The following is a 17247-nucleotide window of genomic DNA, read 5'->3' on the forward strand; positions in this document are numbered from 1 at the left end:
CTAGGGTTGCCACCTGTCCAGGATTCACCCGAACAGTTCGGGTTTTGAATGCTCTGTTCGGGTTTCATGGCAGCTGAAACCCGGACACAAGTGGTTAGGCAGACAGGGGCAACCAAAATTAAGATAGGGGCTACTGGCCCCCCACTGAAAATAGTCTCACCTGTAATATTTGCATATGAATGGGGCGGCGCTATTTAGATATGAATAAGCCACGACTAATTTTCCCCCAAAATTGTCTGTACGGGTTTCGTTCGAAGAAAAGGTGGCAACCCAAGTGCACAGAGGTGGGGGGTATGTGACCTTAAAAACTACACTACACATTAAACGAAAAGAAAAAAAAAATCTTGCTTGGAGCCCAGGCCTCCCCGGCCCCTCACACAAGTACCGGCTGTACCCCCCTGATGGCGGTCTTGGCCGGGGACTCAGATCGCGACCCCCCTGTTCACTTGTGGGACCCCATATGGGGTCGCGACCCACACTTTAAGAAGCACTGTTCTAGACCAGGGGTAGCCAAACTCCCGCCCTCCAGCTGTGGTGGAACTACAAATCCCATGAGACATCGCAAGATTCACACAGCCTTGACTCCCGGAGAGAGATGTATCATGGGATTTGTAGTTTCACCACATCTGGAGGGCCGGAGTTTGGCTACCCCTGTTCTAGACTAATACAGATATTCTTTTCAAGACCTGCACCATCACATGACAGTCACAGGATACATACATACATCCATGCTCTTCATGTAAACCATCCCGGGGTGTTAAATTATCATCTAATGATTCATGCTGTAACCACGGTCTGTGACTCCCTGATGACTTGGTTTGTTAGGATCCTGAGACACTACGAGACACAGGAACTCCGACATGAACATTCTCGAGCACCAGCCACACCTACGAACCGCACAAGCCTGTCCGCTCCCTACCTAGCACAGCACTTTCACCTGCAATGTATTTCACACAACAAGGTAATGGTTCAGGTTCATTGGGTCACCAACTAATCACTGATAACTGGAAAATGGCCATTTCATTTGAACTTTTTCTTTCCCTTCTTAGGTGGTAGAACTGTAGACATTCTCAAAGACTTCATACTATACAATTTTCATTTATGGAGCTGCATCAAGTCACTAATGTGCTTCTCGGCCCCATCTTCAGGAAAGGGTAAAAAAAAAAAACTGGCCATGTAATGGTAATTCTGAGAAATTCCAACCCTAAGGGCATCATATACCACAGGACCATTGCTCCCAGTTTTTTTGTTGCATCACATACATATGTAATACATGAAAAACCTTTGTAGAAAAATGAACACATGACTACTGGAAAGCTCTGTAGCTCTGAGTTTTGACATAGATGTTCGTACGTCCTCAGACGCCAATGATGGATCCTGGTCTGTACACTGTACAGACCTCGGAGCTGTGGAAAGCAACGCGAGGGTGCACAGCTCCTGCAACACCAGAGTTAAACGAGATGCCGGTGTTCTGTCGAAAGCTCCTACTCCTCGAGATCTCCAATTGCCTGACTTCCGGTTTAGTTAGAACTAAGGCCCCGTTCCCACTGCGCGATATGCATATTGCGCGATATCGCGAGATTTGCCGCGCGATATCGCGTTCAAGCTTGCATTGAGCAAGCTTGAATAGCGGCTAAATCCGCTCCAAAAAGGGTCCTGCTGTAGCGACACACGACCCGCGATAGCAGGACCCTTTGCCCCATTGAAATGCATTGGAGCGCGATATCGCACGGTAATTTGCCGCGATATAGCGGGAATTACCGCGTGATAAATCGCTCAATGTGAACGGGGCTTAAGAGGTTTGGGCGAGAAGGCTCTACTGCACGTGCGCCACCGCTGCATTTCCCTATACACATACTACACAGCAATAAAGTATTAAAATTAACTAGGATCACACTAATCCAGCATGTTATTAATTTGAGTTGCCCCGCTCAATATGGCAGCCGCTTGCAGCCCTATTGAGGCAACTCAGATGAATAACGTGCTGGATTAGTCTGACCCTAGTTCATTTTATTACTTTATTGCTGTGTAGTATGTGTATAGGGAAATGCAGGGGGTGGCGCACGTGCAGTAGAGCCTTCTCGGCCAAACCTCTTAGTTCTAACTAAACCGGAAGTCAGGCAGTTGGAGATCTGGAGGAGTTGTAGCTTTCGACAGAACACCGGCACACTTCTTCCCGCAGCTCCAGGTGCATCGAAAACTGGCCCTTCACGCTGTACAGAGTAATACACCCCATGTGAATGAGACCCAAAAATTAAAAACATTTAGAAATGATCAAGCTTCTATGAGAGTTTAGTGATTGGGCCTACATACATATTCAGGTAAACGCCATGATACTAACTCAAAATACACGTTCAGTTAAATACACTAGACTTTCCCTTATTGTGTTAGCTGCAGCCAAATATATGAATGACAATCAGCGCCCAGCTGCAGAGGACCTATTAATAGCTGGGGGGATTCATCACTTGGCATCACCCAATCTTTACTCCAAGTACACAATTCCTGACATTTCCTTACCAGAGCCACAGTGACACACCCAGCCACCATACAAAAGAGGGACAAAGCTGCTCTTCAAAGAAGCCGAAGCCAACAAATATCACCTATAGGTTTATACCAAAAGTGCCCAGGTCCCACAGACTCCATTATACACGAGCAGGACAGGGCAGTAGGTTTACAACTGCTTCTAGGGTTCAGTCTACACTACAAAAGGGAGCCAAGAGAGAGAGTTGAAGAGAGTTGAAGAACCGGATAAGACATTAGAAATAGAGCAACTTCAAGGCACTTCAAGGCCGAGTGGGCCAACAGAAGCAGAGAACACATCTCAAAAAGGAGAAGGGGGAACTCATGCAGGTGTCCCTTATACACGCAAGTCATACAATGGTGACTAAGGCTGGGCACACACCTTACAACCATCGCAATACTTTCGTCTTGCGATGGTTGTAAGGTACTTAAAAAAAACGTACGATCTGCCATCTTGCGTACTTGCGATGATCAAAAGCCACGCCACCTGAGGGGCGGGCTTCCGATGACCGCAATGCCGAACGGGCAGTGTGCGCTTGGGCACACCGGCCCGTCCGGCTTTTATCTTACGAACATGCTACAAACCCGCCGAACATCGTACGGTGCTCGGCGGGTTTTCAAACATGTTCGTAAGGTTAAAGTCGTGCAACCTTACAGTAGTAGAGGTCGCACGGCTTCCACACACCTTACGATAATCGTACGATCGCGGGATTTCCCGCGATTATCGTAAGGTGTGTGGGGACCTTGAGTGATATATCACATCCATCTGAGGCTTTGCATGTAGGTATTTTTGGGGGGGCTTGGCCTATCTTTCTGCCAGAGGTGGAACAAATTCCTAATCTGAAAAATAGTACTATAGGAAGAGTGCTAAAGCAAGTTTGCATCACCAAATGAAAATGGTTTGCCAGAATTAGTATGGCCTTAATTTCACCATAACAGCCTTCATTTGAGTCTTCCAATACAGGTATTTTGCCTTATACCAGATAACTACAAAGCAGGCAAGATAGATAGATATGCTTAATGAACACAGAGAGCTCAGGATTGGTATCATTAGTGTAACTATGTTCCCCAGCAGCCCAAAGGGCAAGTAGGAAGTGGGGCAGAAGCACAGCGTGTTGAGCTACAAATATGGCCTCACCCACCTTGTTATGTATGCATTGGGTGGATAGATTACAAGAGCCACACGTGTTCCTTTGTATTGGTACTACAGGTGTGTTATTAGTCCCCTTAAAAATGAATAGGCTGCCTTATGGTAATGAAGAAAATACGGCACATTATCACAACCCAACAGTCTGAATAGGGCCCTCACTATATGGTTTTCAGCTGCATTCAGACGATCGGCTGGTGTTGCCTTTTAAAAAGGTGCAGAAGAAAAAAAACTGAATTTCTGAGACACCATGTCGCCACGGAGTGAGCCAACTCATGAGAAAGGGCCAACCTGCTATACAAACAGCTATTGAGCTATTATTAGGATAATTACACCTGTACAGAAGAGTACATGTCATATTTACATTCTACATGGAAGATCAGAAGAGGCCCGTCACTACCACGTGTGGGTATACATTTTCTCCTAACTTTCAATATACACTGTCTAGCCAAAAGTCACACACACTAAGATTTTGGTGGCCCACCTATAGCTGTAATTACAGCACTCATTCGCCGTGGCATTGTATCAATAAGCTTATGTAATATCACAATTTTTCACCAAGATCTTGTAGTGATGATGGGAGAGTAGGAGCACTGCGTAAAGTTTTCTCCAGCACATCCCAAAGATTCTCAATGGGGTTAAGGTGTGTACTCTGTGGTGGCCAATCCAGGTGTGACAATGATGTATCATACTCCATGAACCACTCTCTCACAATCCGAGCCCGATGAATCCTGGCATTGCCATCTTGGGAGTATACCCAATGTGCCATCAGGGAAGAAAAAATCCATTGATAGATAAACCTGGCCACTCAGTATATTCAGGTCGGCAGCTGACCTTGTTTATTTGGCACAATGTTGCTGAATCTAGACATGACCAACTGAACCCCTATAGCTCTTACTTGCTTAGGGGTGACTTTGTTTTTGGCTAGGTTGTGTAATTTACGTGGATAATTTGGGCAATGCAGACAACGTGATTTAAAGTGACATTAAGGCCAAAATTTCCCCCCCTTCCCCCACAGTGCTGTGGTAAGGAGTTACCTTAAATCATGACTCTTAATCCGATCATCTTCTTTCCAGGAGTTTTCAGCTGTCCCTCCAGCACTGGTGCGGGTCTCCGATCCAGCGCTGACTCCTCTGATGTCCCACGGAGTCTGTGCGGGTGCACGCTACTCTATATACTTACCTTGTGTCCATCCTCGTCTCCCGGCTGAACATCTGAACTGCGCGCACCCCAAGATCCTCTGCGGCCACCTGAGAATTTTTCAGATGTTCGGACAGGAGCGCGCGGCAGAGACGCAGGTAAGTATTAACCCTTTGAAAAAGTTTTTTTTATCGTTTTGCATATATATTTACTGCATGCTAGCTGTATATATATGCAAAAACATGCAAGGGTTTAATAACCCTTTAAGGTGTACATCTAGTTAGGTCAAAATGCCATAATGATTATCAAGCAATCAAAATGTACTTTAGGGGGAAGCAGTTCTGCAGTGCCTGTGAACAGAGAGCTACAGCAACCTCCAAAATAAAAATATATAAAAATTGAGCAATTATTTTCCCCTGAAAATCAGAGTTTTGCAAATCAAAACGGTTTTCAGCTTTAAGAAGCCATCAGGATGGTAGGAAGTAGACGCGGTTGAAGGACTCCAGTGGCAGCGAAAGTACTTACATCATATTTTTCTGTGCATTGCAGTGTTGCATGCGTGTTCTATTGGCTAAGCGAGTTCAAAAGTAACGGCACTGCACACAGTTCTGTGCATTACAACACGTGTTTCACCATGCATCGCTGCAAACACAAACATGTGAAGAGGCTCTCCAGCAATCTCTAGTTTGCCCATACCGGGCAGTAAAACAGGTTCACTTTAGGAGCTACTCACACTTGTCAGTTTTCCTGCAGAATTTCGCTGGGTTAAGATGGATTGCAAGGAGAAATTCCATTCATTCCTGTGTGGCCGGTTCACATCTGCAGTTTGGTGTGAGTTTTAAAGGGAAACCTTAAAGTAGAACTATGAGGCGATGGGAAATCACTCAGCCTCATAGTTCTAGCCGACCTGTGACAATGAAACTATCACAGGGAGGCTCAGTAGATCGCGAAGTGAGCGAACACGTACCGTCACTTCTCGATCTATCCCTGCAGAGAGCCGCGACGGTCACGCACATCTCCCTGCAGGGATCCCCCCCCCCTCCCCGCTCCTCCAGCGCTGACTGGCGGAACGGACGGGGAAGGGGCGGGTACAGCTGGCTCTGCCTCTAGATAGGCAGAGCCAGCTGTCAATCACGCAGCTAGGCGGATCTCGACAGGGTTGTCGGGATCCATCCCGGCTGCAGCTTTCAGTATACCGCGAGCTGTAGCTCACGATATACTGAGCTTAGGGTGACGAGAGAACGCTAGCTTGTGTCCTCCCATTACCCTTAGGAGAACTATGGGGAAAAGCCCTGACCCCAAAGTTCTCCTTTAAAGTGCATTTCCACTTCTGCAGCTAAATCGGGATAACACCTATTTTATATTTGTTACATGTTTCTCATTCACAGAGCTTCATTTAAAAAGAAAAATTGCTGATCGCACAGAACATGCTCAATTCTCAAAGAAAAGTTGTTCGCTTTACTAAATTTCAATTTGGATTGTAAAAGGGGGGCGGGGTTGGTAATCTTTATCTTGATTAACCCTGCCTGAGCTGTGCTGGCAGATCTAATCATCACTAGTATACTAGATTTGAGCACTGTCTGTCCTAACAAAGGGTTAAAGATCTAGAAGCATTGCATGTTAATGAGGGGAAGCTCAGTCTGTCCCCGGTCTTACTATGGGGGGCAGACAGAGTTTCCGGGCACTTGGAAATTGTACAGAGAAGCTCCAAAGGCTCCGGTTCCACAGACACATCTACAAAAAAGGTAAGAAATAGGTTTTTAAATATTTACCGTTATGCTGTGTGAATGGGAACATGTAACAAACATATAGAGGGGGGGGTCTCAATATGGACTGCAAAAGTGGAAATACACTTTAAGGGCCCATTCACAACCAATGCATTTGGATGCGTTAATGCATGCCAAACAAAAACACTAAAACAAAAACAAATCAATGAATTCCAATGTGCGTAGATCACACCATTGCGTCGCTGTGCGTTTTTAAAAACTGCGTTGTTTCGCAATGCAAATGCACACAAACACATTTGCTGTTTTTTATGCATTCACTGTATGGTTATGGTGTGAATGGGCAAGCTGCAACATGAATGCATTGTTGTTATTGGGTCCTTAATGCCCACATATTCACCTTTCCTTCACTCCCAAGCTGTGCCATTCATCCCCCGGGGATGAAGAAAATGTCCAGTACTTCCAGGTATGGAGGAGCATGTGACTCACTTCCTTTCCTGGCAGGTGACAGTGCTGGTACCTGGCATCACATGGGTTCGGTCCTCAGCCCTGTGTGAGCTCTAGACCAGTGCAGCTCAAAGCTTACACAGGGCTGTCTTTCTTCACTCCCAGCGGCTGAACAGAGTGGCAGGAGAGCAAAGGAAAGAGGAGTATGTACTATTTATTGGGGGGGGTAAAGTTACGCTTACCCAATCCTTTGAGATGGCTGGCTGCGACAGTGTTCCCTCCTGCCCATCTGCTACCACACTGCAGCAATGCAATGTCCCTCAGTGTCCTCACATCCTATACACTGTGTATAGAACATGACGACTCCGGGACCTTAGACCACTGCAGTGGAGGTGGGAGTGAGGCTGGAAGGACCTGTCTAAGAGCCTGCCGGATGATGAGTAACCTTTGTTATTTTCCTCCCTAGACCAAAACAGCAGTCAACCCTTGCAGTGCCAGGGTAGCCCCACTGCAAGGGTTAAGAAAAATGTTGCCCGGGGTTCTTCTTTAAGGAACTAGGAGTCAACTGAAGAAGCCATCTCTATGATCACCCCCAGCAATGCACCATCATGACGAATAATAACAGGAAGGAAATCTCCTATTGGGAGTTGATGTTCCCGATTCAGATTTGCTCAGTTAGGACATGCCGAGCACAAAGCCACGGGGACCCTATAAATAGACATGGGAGCCCCCTCCTCCAACAGAAAGGGTGGTTCTGACTTGTCACTGCCTTTCAGTTTGGATGGAAACAATCCTTAGCGGAGTTCTACTTTATACAAATGGAGCCGTAATCAGGGCTGACTGACCTTCTAGCCCAGGGGTAGCCAAACTCTGGCCCTCCAGCTGAGGTGAAACTATAATTACCATGATGCTTCTCTCTTCAGGAGTCATGTCTGTGGCTGTGAGAATATTGCAATGCCTCGTGGGATTTGTAGTTCCACCACAGCTGGAGGGTGTGAGTTTGGCTACCCCTGTTCTAGCCGAATACTAACATCCTCCAAGTGTTTTCTCTGTAGATCGATCCCACCATTCACTCTCAGCATCTGCTGTCATCCCGTTCTTGACCTTCTTTCCAAGAGACAAATACTGGGCTGTTGTGTTCCATGATCACATCGCTTCTGTAGAACTTTCCACAGCTGACAATGAACAATTGAAACCATCAACTAGAAAGAATTGCTGGTTGGATTTAAGAAGATCTACACTGTGGAAGCCCCGTGGTACCAAAAAGCTGCCATGTTTGTTTTGTTAGAGAACTCGGTTTTCTCCTTTTTTGCACCACGATGCTGCTGACCTCCTTCAGTCACTTCCTGTCTACATGCACACGCTCCAGCATCAGTCACTCATTGTTTTGGTTCAGCTTCCTGAAAGCGACAATGGTGACCTGCACATATGTGTTATTATGGCCACTTGCAGTCTCCTTTAGGCCAGGTGCACACTTGGGCGATCCTGGGTCGCGGGTCCCGGGACCACGTGCGCCTGTACACAGCGTTTGCTGCGCGGCCCCATTGATTATCAATGGGGTTATATTTGCATGGCGAAGCGCTGAAAAAGGTACATGTACAGTGGTACATCGGTTCGCGAACAGGAAGTTTGGCGAAATTTTGCTTCCGTTCGCATCAGGTGACGAACACGACCGCAGCCACCTTCCCTGCTCTGACACGTGGTCGTAGCTTCTAGTCGAGATCGCGGTTTGATCACAGTTTGGTTCGCAACCAATTTGCTTTGCGACCAGAATCGTGGAACGAATTAAGTTTGTGAACCGAGGTACCACTGTACCTTTTTTCGTGAGACATTTTTTTTTCCAACTGTCCAAGGTCCTGTAGCATACCTTAGCGGAATTCCCATAGGTAGAAGTGGGTGCTCGCAATGACTGCAGATGGCGCTGCATTAAAGCAGAAATAGTTGTGAGGATATGTCACCAGCACTCCAGAATGACAAACGAGTCAATTTTAGTGAATCTCCATTTTTAAGAGGTCACTCAAAGTAGGGTCAAGCGCTTTCGGGGCCGCGCAGAGTCCCCTTCATCAGGCCTAAAGTGAACAAATTAAGCCTGATGGAGACCCTGCGTGGCCCCGAAAGCGCTTGACCTCAAAAAAAAATGGAGAATCACTAAAATTGACTCGTTTGTCATTCTGGAGTGCTGGTGACATATCCTCACAAACATTTTTTTCCAGCCGCGATTGCACGGGTGGAATCGTGGCAGGTAACCGCGTGATCTGACTGGCGCGACTGGGGTGCCATTAGAAATAAATGGCACCACCAGCACGATCAGCGGTGGTGTGCGATCCCGTGAACGTGCGGTTTCATGCACAATTGCCACGTGGTCACGGATCGCCCAAGTGTGAACCTGAACTTATGGGAGTGTGGGATGGGGTGACAACTCAGGGTGCTGGAGGGAGAGTTGTCACCCCATAACAGGAAGTGCCTGAAAAATAAGTCTTTCATGGCAGAGTTCCCAGGTATTATTGTAATCAAATCTGCAAATGTTAAAAGATTGAAAATAACTTTTGAAATATTTAGGGCCAATTCACACCGCATTCGTTTTTCAAGGGAGGCCAACCTGAAAAATGTATGGCGTGCATGGGACCAGTTCACAATGCTCCGCTACAGTGCGCTGAAAAAAAACGGTGCATGCTCTACCTGTTTTCAGCGTAACGAAAACGTAAAGTGACAAAAACAGATGGCATTGCAATGAATTGGAAGTAAAAAAAAAATAAAAATAAGAGACGTTTGTCCACTTAGAACATGTTCATTAAAATAAAGATTGCCAAAAAAACAGAAGTCAACAGAGGTTGTAACTGCAATCAATGGCCCTCCGTTGACTTGCGTTTTAGGTCCAATTTTGGTGTAAATGGATCCTAAAGCAGATTTAAATTTTCTTATACTTTCCCTTCCCTTCTACCCCCCCTTTCATCAACATGCTAATGACCTTTCTAACTAAAAACCTCTTTTTGTTACATACATTTAAGACCAGTGCACTAGGTCTCTGCCTTGGGTAAACTGCAGTCCGAGGCTGATGCTGCCCCCAGAAGACAATGCAGACAGGAAGTCTCCAGTTGTAGCAGTATGTGTCACCTCTGGGCATTAAGGGGAGCACTAGATATGCAACAATCCCTGAACTGAAAGGGACTCCTCCACAGCACAGATAAGGCTATTCCCAATCCTGGTATTGTATTGAAAGTTCCAACTTGTCGAGATCTCCAACGACCTGACTTCCAGTTTAGTTAGAACAGGTTTTGGCGAGAAGGCCCTACTGCACGTGCGCCACCCGCGGCATTTCCCTATACACATAATACACAGCAATAAAGTATTAAAATGAACTAGGATCACACTAATCCAGCACGTTATTAATCTGAGTTGCCCCATGCAAGCGGTGGCCATATTGAGTGGGGCAACTCAGATGAATGAGGTGCTGGATTAGTGTGACCCTAGTTCATTATAATACTTCATTGCTGTGTAGTATATGTATAGGGAAATGCCGCGAGTGGCGTACATGCAGTAGAGCCTTCTCGCCCAAACCTCTTACTTCTAACTAAACCGGAAGTCAGGTCGTTGGAGATCTCGACAAGTTGGAACTTTTGATAGAACACCGGCTTATCACCGAAAGCTGCCAACAATTACGCGGCCGAGGTGGACAAGAACCGGTCCCAGCAGAGCACCAGGGACCACTGGGATCTCAACTATGCGCCAGCATTATTTAAAGCAGAACTCTGGGCAAAAAAATGTTTTAACCCTTGCAGTGGGGCTACCTCCATGCTGCAAAGGGTTAACTGCTCCTTACAATATCCCTGCAGGTTCACACAGAGATCCAGTATAGAGGATTATCTGGCAGGAGGTTATCACAATGTACACAGTAGGTGACGGGAGGCACAATCCTCACACAACCCAATCTTATGTACTCTGTGATCACATCCAGATTGGAGAGTAGAAGAACGCACCGGCCAGAAGGGTTATTATGATGCCCAGGTTACATAACCCTCAGGCCGGCCCTACACTGGAAGATTATCATAGGAACAATCTGGTCAGAACATTTGAGAACGCCATCAGGGACTCGAAGAATGTCGTTCGGAACTTCGTTTTGATTTTAACATTCAAATTTGGGAATAAATGGAGTTTCCAGAACGGAAAAAAAAAAAAAACCACACACATTCACTGTTAGAACTTTTACTTGAGCAAAAATTTCCATCCCGCTCCTTCCATTTTTTTCCTTACTGTGGTCGAAATTGATGGTCAAATTTACCCCATTAAAAAGGAGAACTATGGGGTTAAGGATTTTCCTCATAGTTCTCCTTAGGGTAACGGGAGGACACAAACTAGCGTCCTCCCGTCACCAGAAATACGGTGAACCTTCCGAAAACAAATTCTTTCCTACAAAATTATATTGGTGTATGGCTGGAATCGGACAATATTCTTACAGTGTGCGGCCCTGCTGGTCCCACAGAAGTCTGTTACTGAATTCAATTTTATTAAAGAAGCCGAGCCAAAACTTTTTGGTCCCAACAGTCACTAGAGCCAGTCAGCTGTAGTCACAGTTCAAGCATTCCGACAGTGGAGGGCACTGGCTGTCAGAATACAATAGCAGCACTGGGAGATTCCCCTCACACTTCCTGTTGCTTTCCCACAACAGGAAGTGAAGAGAAATCTCCCCAAATAGACATGGACGGGAAAGAAAAAACATTTTACATGGGTATACATAAACTGTAGGGTGTCCACAGATGGCAGTCGGTTGTGTATGCACTCTCTGGCCTACAAACAATGCACAAACATGGCCATTTGTATCAGATAACATTGCACAGTTCTGCATATAGAACAGGGACAGGGCTGTGCTCAGGAGCCAACCAGTCTCTGGAGGAGAAAACTGTGATTTGCCAAGGAGGCTCAGCAAGGGACGCGTTTCACATTATAATCTGATTGTACAACCTCCTGTAGATTTACAAAACGCATCATGTAACATCAGGCCAGTCCTTTTATATACAATCCGGCAGGTCCTTGCACTGTATAATTGTTGGATGATCTAAAGGAGATTGTACAATGAGAATGTAACATGTATGGGCAGCTTTACATCCATACAATCCTTGCCCGATCCAGACAAATTGTCATCTCGCGCAAACATTCTATCCATAAGGATCTTTAGTATGGCCATAGGGAGGATGAGACCTTGTATCAGGTTCAGCAGATCCTTCCCCAGGGAAGGGATGGGTTTCGACTTTGTATCAGGTTTGTATCAGGTTCAGTAGGATTCCCCAATTTGGCAGATCCTTCTCCAGGCAAGGGATGGGGTTAGAAGAGGAAGGGTGAAGACCTGGTATCAGGTTCAGTAGGAGTCCCCAATTTGGCAGATTCTTCCTCCTTGTCAGTAATAGTGATAGAAAGGGTTAACCAGGCATGTGCCACTTGAGTCTATCAGTAACACGCAGCGGGTTTTGGCAATACAGATGACAGCACTACAAACCCATCGCTCTGCCAGGACAGGGACAGTCCCTGGGAAGGGGAAAGCCCTGAATGTATAGAGAGAAGCAATGAGCGCAGTGCAGGTCCTCTGAATGCAGGAACTATAGACAGGTCATCAGACAGCCCAGGTGTCCCCCAACCGGTCCTATGCGGACTATATATAGCTAGGCACCAGCGCAGTGTGAGCAGCCCAGAGCGGTGACCTGATGGCAGGAGAGCCATGCAATCCAGCTTAATCTAGCATGGCAAATCTTCCATAGAGCACCATTAGAGTGTGCATGACCAGTATTATTACTATGTGAGCGGTGATCCATCCCCTGCCAACGCCTAAATGAAGCACACAAGCAGCAGCGTACACAACATATAATAGTAACAAGGAGCAGATCTCAGGCTATGGCTTACCGTGCTTGCCATAGTAATTCTCCTGATCCCCCATGCTGCTGAAAGTCTCTCCTCCTCCCCTGTGCCCCTTCCCCTCTCTCACCCTTATTGCACTCCCTCCCCACCCAGGTCAGCTGGTCCCAGGCACCCAATGACTCCTCTCCCAAACTGGTCTAACTGGTGTCAGGTTATTCACAGGCTGGGGGAGGAGGGAGCCTGCTCACATGCAAGGATGGGGAGTGTAGGAGAATGAAGGGGCTACAAAGGTGCAGCTGCCCAGTGCAAGGAGCTGGCGGAAAGGGCAACCACCCTCCATGCCTGGGGGCATATGATTTGTCCCTGGAATAGTGCCCTAACTGCTGAACTTCACAAAAATAAAACACCTTTTTATGAAAGAGGCCCGAAAGAAGTTAGTAACTAAAGCAGGATATACGTTGTTCAAATTTCCAAAGTTGTGGCCCCCATGGGACCCCACAGCAAGCCCCCTGCCCTAACCCCCCAGTTTGAAAAGTTGACATTTGTTGTAGGAGCCGGTCTGCCAAATCTCAGGTGAACTGTAACTACGGCCACGCTGGTGTCAGAATACAATAGACTGGCAGGGAGGATTCCACCATCCATGCTACAGCCCCGTTCACACTTGATGCTCTATGCGCGGCTTTCCGTGTTTGCCTCAAAGAAGCTCATGCAGAAGTTTGAGGCCCGGTGCAGACCTGAGGAATCTGGGATCGCGCGGTCCCGGATTGAACGGCCCTGCACAATTGCAGACAGCAATTGCCGCGCAGCCCCATTGATTTCAGTGGGATTACTTCTGCGTGACAATCGCAGAAAAAAAAGGTACATGTACCTTTTTTTTACAATACAGGACGAGCGGCTGTTTTCGGATGCACAGGAAACCGCGCAATCCGCACGGTGCGACTGGGGTGCCATTAGAAAATAAGGGCACCCACAGCGCGATCGTCTGTGATGGGTGACTCTGTGCACGATTGCCGCGCAGTCACAGATCGCCTAGGTGTGCACCGACCCTGAGCTGTGAGCTCCACATATTTATTGACTGTTTTTCCTGCCGCTTTTAGGGTTAGTTTACACCAGAACTGCGTGCGTCTGTGCAGCTACAGTGCAATGCATTTTGACGAGATCTGATGCGTTTTTGTTTTTTTAACCTCAAAATGCAAATTAGACCATGATGTCACTTCCTTCTTCCTGTTCTGCTTTTTTTTTTTCATTTTGGATGCGTTCCGTTCTGATGCTTTTTCCTGCGTTTTTGATGTATTCCATTGCGATCAGGTGCAGGCCAGCAGTATTTTTTCTGACTGCATCGGAATGGACTGCACTTGTGTGAACAGAGCCCCAGAAATCCCATTGGAAAGCATTGTGAAAGCTTGTAAGCCCCCCTATGTCATAGCAATTAAAGTAAAGTAAAAAAAAAAAAAGACCTGTTGGGGCTTTTAAAGCGTGGTGTATGGACTTTGTGGGGTACTGAATTCTGTTGCAGTTTTACGGATGCACACACTTTTTAACCTGGGCATGTTGGGTATCTATTTACTCGTTGTAATGTCATCTTTTATATTTTACCAAACATAATGTTTTTTTATAGTGTTTTGGGGCACTAAAGTTAACTTAAGTGCATTTTTCACTAAATTTGGGGGTTTGATATTAAAGGAGAACTATGGGGTCAGGGCTTTTCCCCATAGTTCTCCGGGTAACGGGAGGACACAAACTAGCGTCCTCCCGTCACCCTAAGCTCAGTATACTGCGAGCTACAGCACTTTACATTTTTTGACTGATGCAGCTGCCAAGGTCCCCAGCAAGTGCAGGCGGGCCTGCACATCTCCTCCTCTGTCACGCTGCCTGCCTCCGGACCCCTGGTGGGACATCGCACAGCCCACCTAGCAAAGCCTGCATAGCCCACATAGCCAGCTGAGAGCTTGCATAGCCCACCTGAGACCGCACACAACCACCTGAGGGTCCACATAGCCCACCTGAGAGCCTGCATAGCCTACCTGAGAGTGCACATAGCCATCTGAGATCCTGCTTAGCCCACCTGAGACCCCACACCGCCACCTGAGAGTCCGCAAAGCCCACCTGAGAGCCCGCTTAGCCTACCTGAGAGTGCACATAGCCCACATGAGACCCCATGCAGCCACCTGAGAGCCCGCTTAGCCTACCTGAGAGTGCACATAGCCCACCTAAGACCCCACGCAGCCACCTGAAAACACACTTAGCCCACCTGAGAGTTCACATAGCCATCTGAGATCCCGCTAAGCCCACCTGAGACCCCACACAGCCACCTGAGAGTCTGCACAGCCCACCTGAGAACCCACACAGCCACCTGAAAGTCTGCACAGCCCACCTGAGACCCAAAACACAGCCACCTGAGAGTCTGCACAGCCCACCTGAGACCCCACACAGCCACCTGAAAGTCTGCACAGCCCACCTGAGACCCCACACAGCCACCTGAGAGTCTGCACAGCCCACCTGAGAGCCCGCACAGGCCCCGAGATCCTGGGACATCAGGACGCCACCCAGGAACAACACAGAGTATGTAGCTTCACATTATTTTGTATTGCTGTATAATGTATTGCTGGGATTTGTAGTCCAATATAGCTGGTCTCCTTACTCCCTCTCCTGGCTGACTAGTGTGTTTGGGTTTCCCTTGAAGAAAAGGTGGCACCTCAGATATCCAGATCATTTGGGGACCCTGGAAGTGGCAGTATGAGCTCCACATACCCAGCCTGATGTGGCCCTCCAACAAGCTAATCTCACGTCTTATAGCAGCTCTCATACCAAATAGTCCATATGGCCCACAAAATGATTGTGTAAATGCAACTGAAGCCAAAACTTTTTTTTAGTTTAGATTAGAACCCCTGTCAGGTTGTTATTGCTGTCTGTGTCCCCGTTAGGAAGATTCACCCTCTCTATTTGGCCTGGTGCTTTATCAGTGGAAGTGAAAGAAAGTCCCACATTTTGGGTTGTCACCGGAACAGGAATAGATGGGAAATCTTCCACTGGGGGGGACTAGTTCTGGTGTCCAGCAGTGGTTTCATTCACTTTGGAGGGATTTCCTCTCACTCCCTGTTGTGGCTTTCAGGCAGGAAATGAAGGGAAATTTCCCCTATCGGACAAAGATGGCAAAAAGAAGCTGACAGGGATTATAGCCCTCCCTAACTCTATCCAAAAAAAAAAAAAGAACTCTGGGCAGAATAAAAATGAGCCCTTGCAGACCCTTGACCCCATACCCGACCCTTGATCTGAGCAGCAGCCTGGCAGAGCAGGAAAGTGAGGGAGGGACGAGAATGTACCCCTCCTCCTGCGCTATACCCGGCCACATGTCCTCCGCGCATTGATGTACATTTTTTCAGACGTGTTTGTGCTGCCATTAACAAGTAATGGCACCGCAATCGCGTTGCACGTTTTTGAAGCGTGTTTTTTTCCCGCATTTGGTGCGCATCCATGGAACTCCTAGGCGTGAACAGGGGACTAAAGCTCTCCTAAAGTGCACTTTGAGGCCTCGTTCTTGCATGCAGCATTTTTTCTGACCGGACCGCAGGCACCGATGTGCCTTGTGTTCCTGTGCGGCCAATCGCATTTCATCCGGAGGGCGTTCACTTCAATGGACCGCCACACCCCTTCCCGCCCCACAACACAGTGAACCGGACGCAATGCAATCCAGTGCGTTCCAGCCTCCCACCCCAGAACATAGTGAGCCAGCCGTAATACGATCCAGTGCGTTCCAGCCTCCCACCCCACAACATAGTGAGCCGGCCACAATGCGATCCAGTGCATTCCAGCCTCCCACCCCACAACATAGTGAGCCAGCCGTAATACGATCCAGTGCGTTCCAGCCTCCCACCCCACAACATAGTGAGCCGGCCACAATGCGATCCAGTGCATTCCAGCCTCCCACCCCACAACATAGTGAGCCAGCCGTAATACGATCCAGTGCGTTCCAGCCTCCATTGCACAACATAGTGAGCCGGCCACAATGCAATCCAGTGCGTTCCAGCCTCCCACCCACAACATAGTGAGCCAGCTGTAATACGATCCAATGCGTTCCAGCCTCCCACCCACAACATAGTGAGCCAGCTGTAATACGATCCAATGCGTTCCAGCCTCCCACCCCACAACATAGTGGGCCGGCCACAATGCGATCCAGTGCGTTCCAGCCTCTCACACTACAACATTGTGAGCCAGCCGCAATGCGATCCAGTGCGTTCCAGCCTCCCACCCTACAACATTGTGAGCCAGCTGAAATGCGATCCAGTGCGAGGATGGTGTGAACGGGCCGTGAGGTTTACCATTCCACTACGTTACACAAAAGTCACACAAGCATGATATCATTTTATTCAGTGGACTTTGTTGATTATTTTTTTTTGGAGGGGGGGGGGGGGGGGGAATAAT

General features: G+C 47.6%; 1 protein-coding gene across 3 annotated transcripts in view; it reads right to left on the bottom strand.

Annotated features, from left to right (window-relative positions):
• The window catches only part of SLC44A2 (solute carrier family 44 member 2), an 80131-nt gene that overhangs the window by 51134 nt on the left and 11750 nt on the right, over nt 1–17247 (bottom strand). Inside the window, exon 1 of one of the 3 annotated variants that reach the window (XM_018562416.1) lies at nt 12871–12943. The exons of the other annotated variants lie outside the window; for them this stretch is intronic. Within the exon in view, the coding sequence (XP_018417918.1) occupies nt 12871–12904 (34 nt within the window). The 5' untranslated portion in view covers nt 12905–12943. Of the gene's footprint in view, nt 1–12870; nt 12944–17247 lie in introns of those variants that run through there. 3 annotated transcript variants of the gene reach the window in all.

This window comes from Nanorana parkeri, unplaced genomic scaffold, assembly GCF_000935625.1.
Source record: "Nanorana parkeri isolate BGI_ZX_2015 unplaced genomic scaffold, ASM93562v1 scaffold576, whole genome shotgun sequence".
Taxonomy (NCBI): domain Eukaryota; kingdom Metazoa; phylum Chordata; class Amphibia; order Anura; family Dicroglossidae; genus Nanorana; species Nanorana parkeri.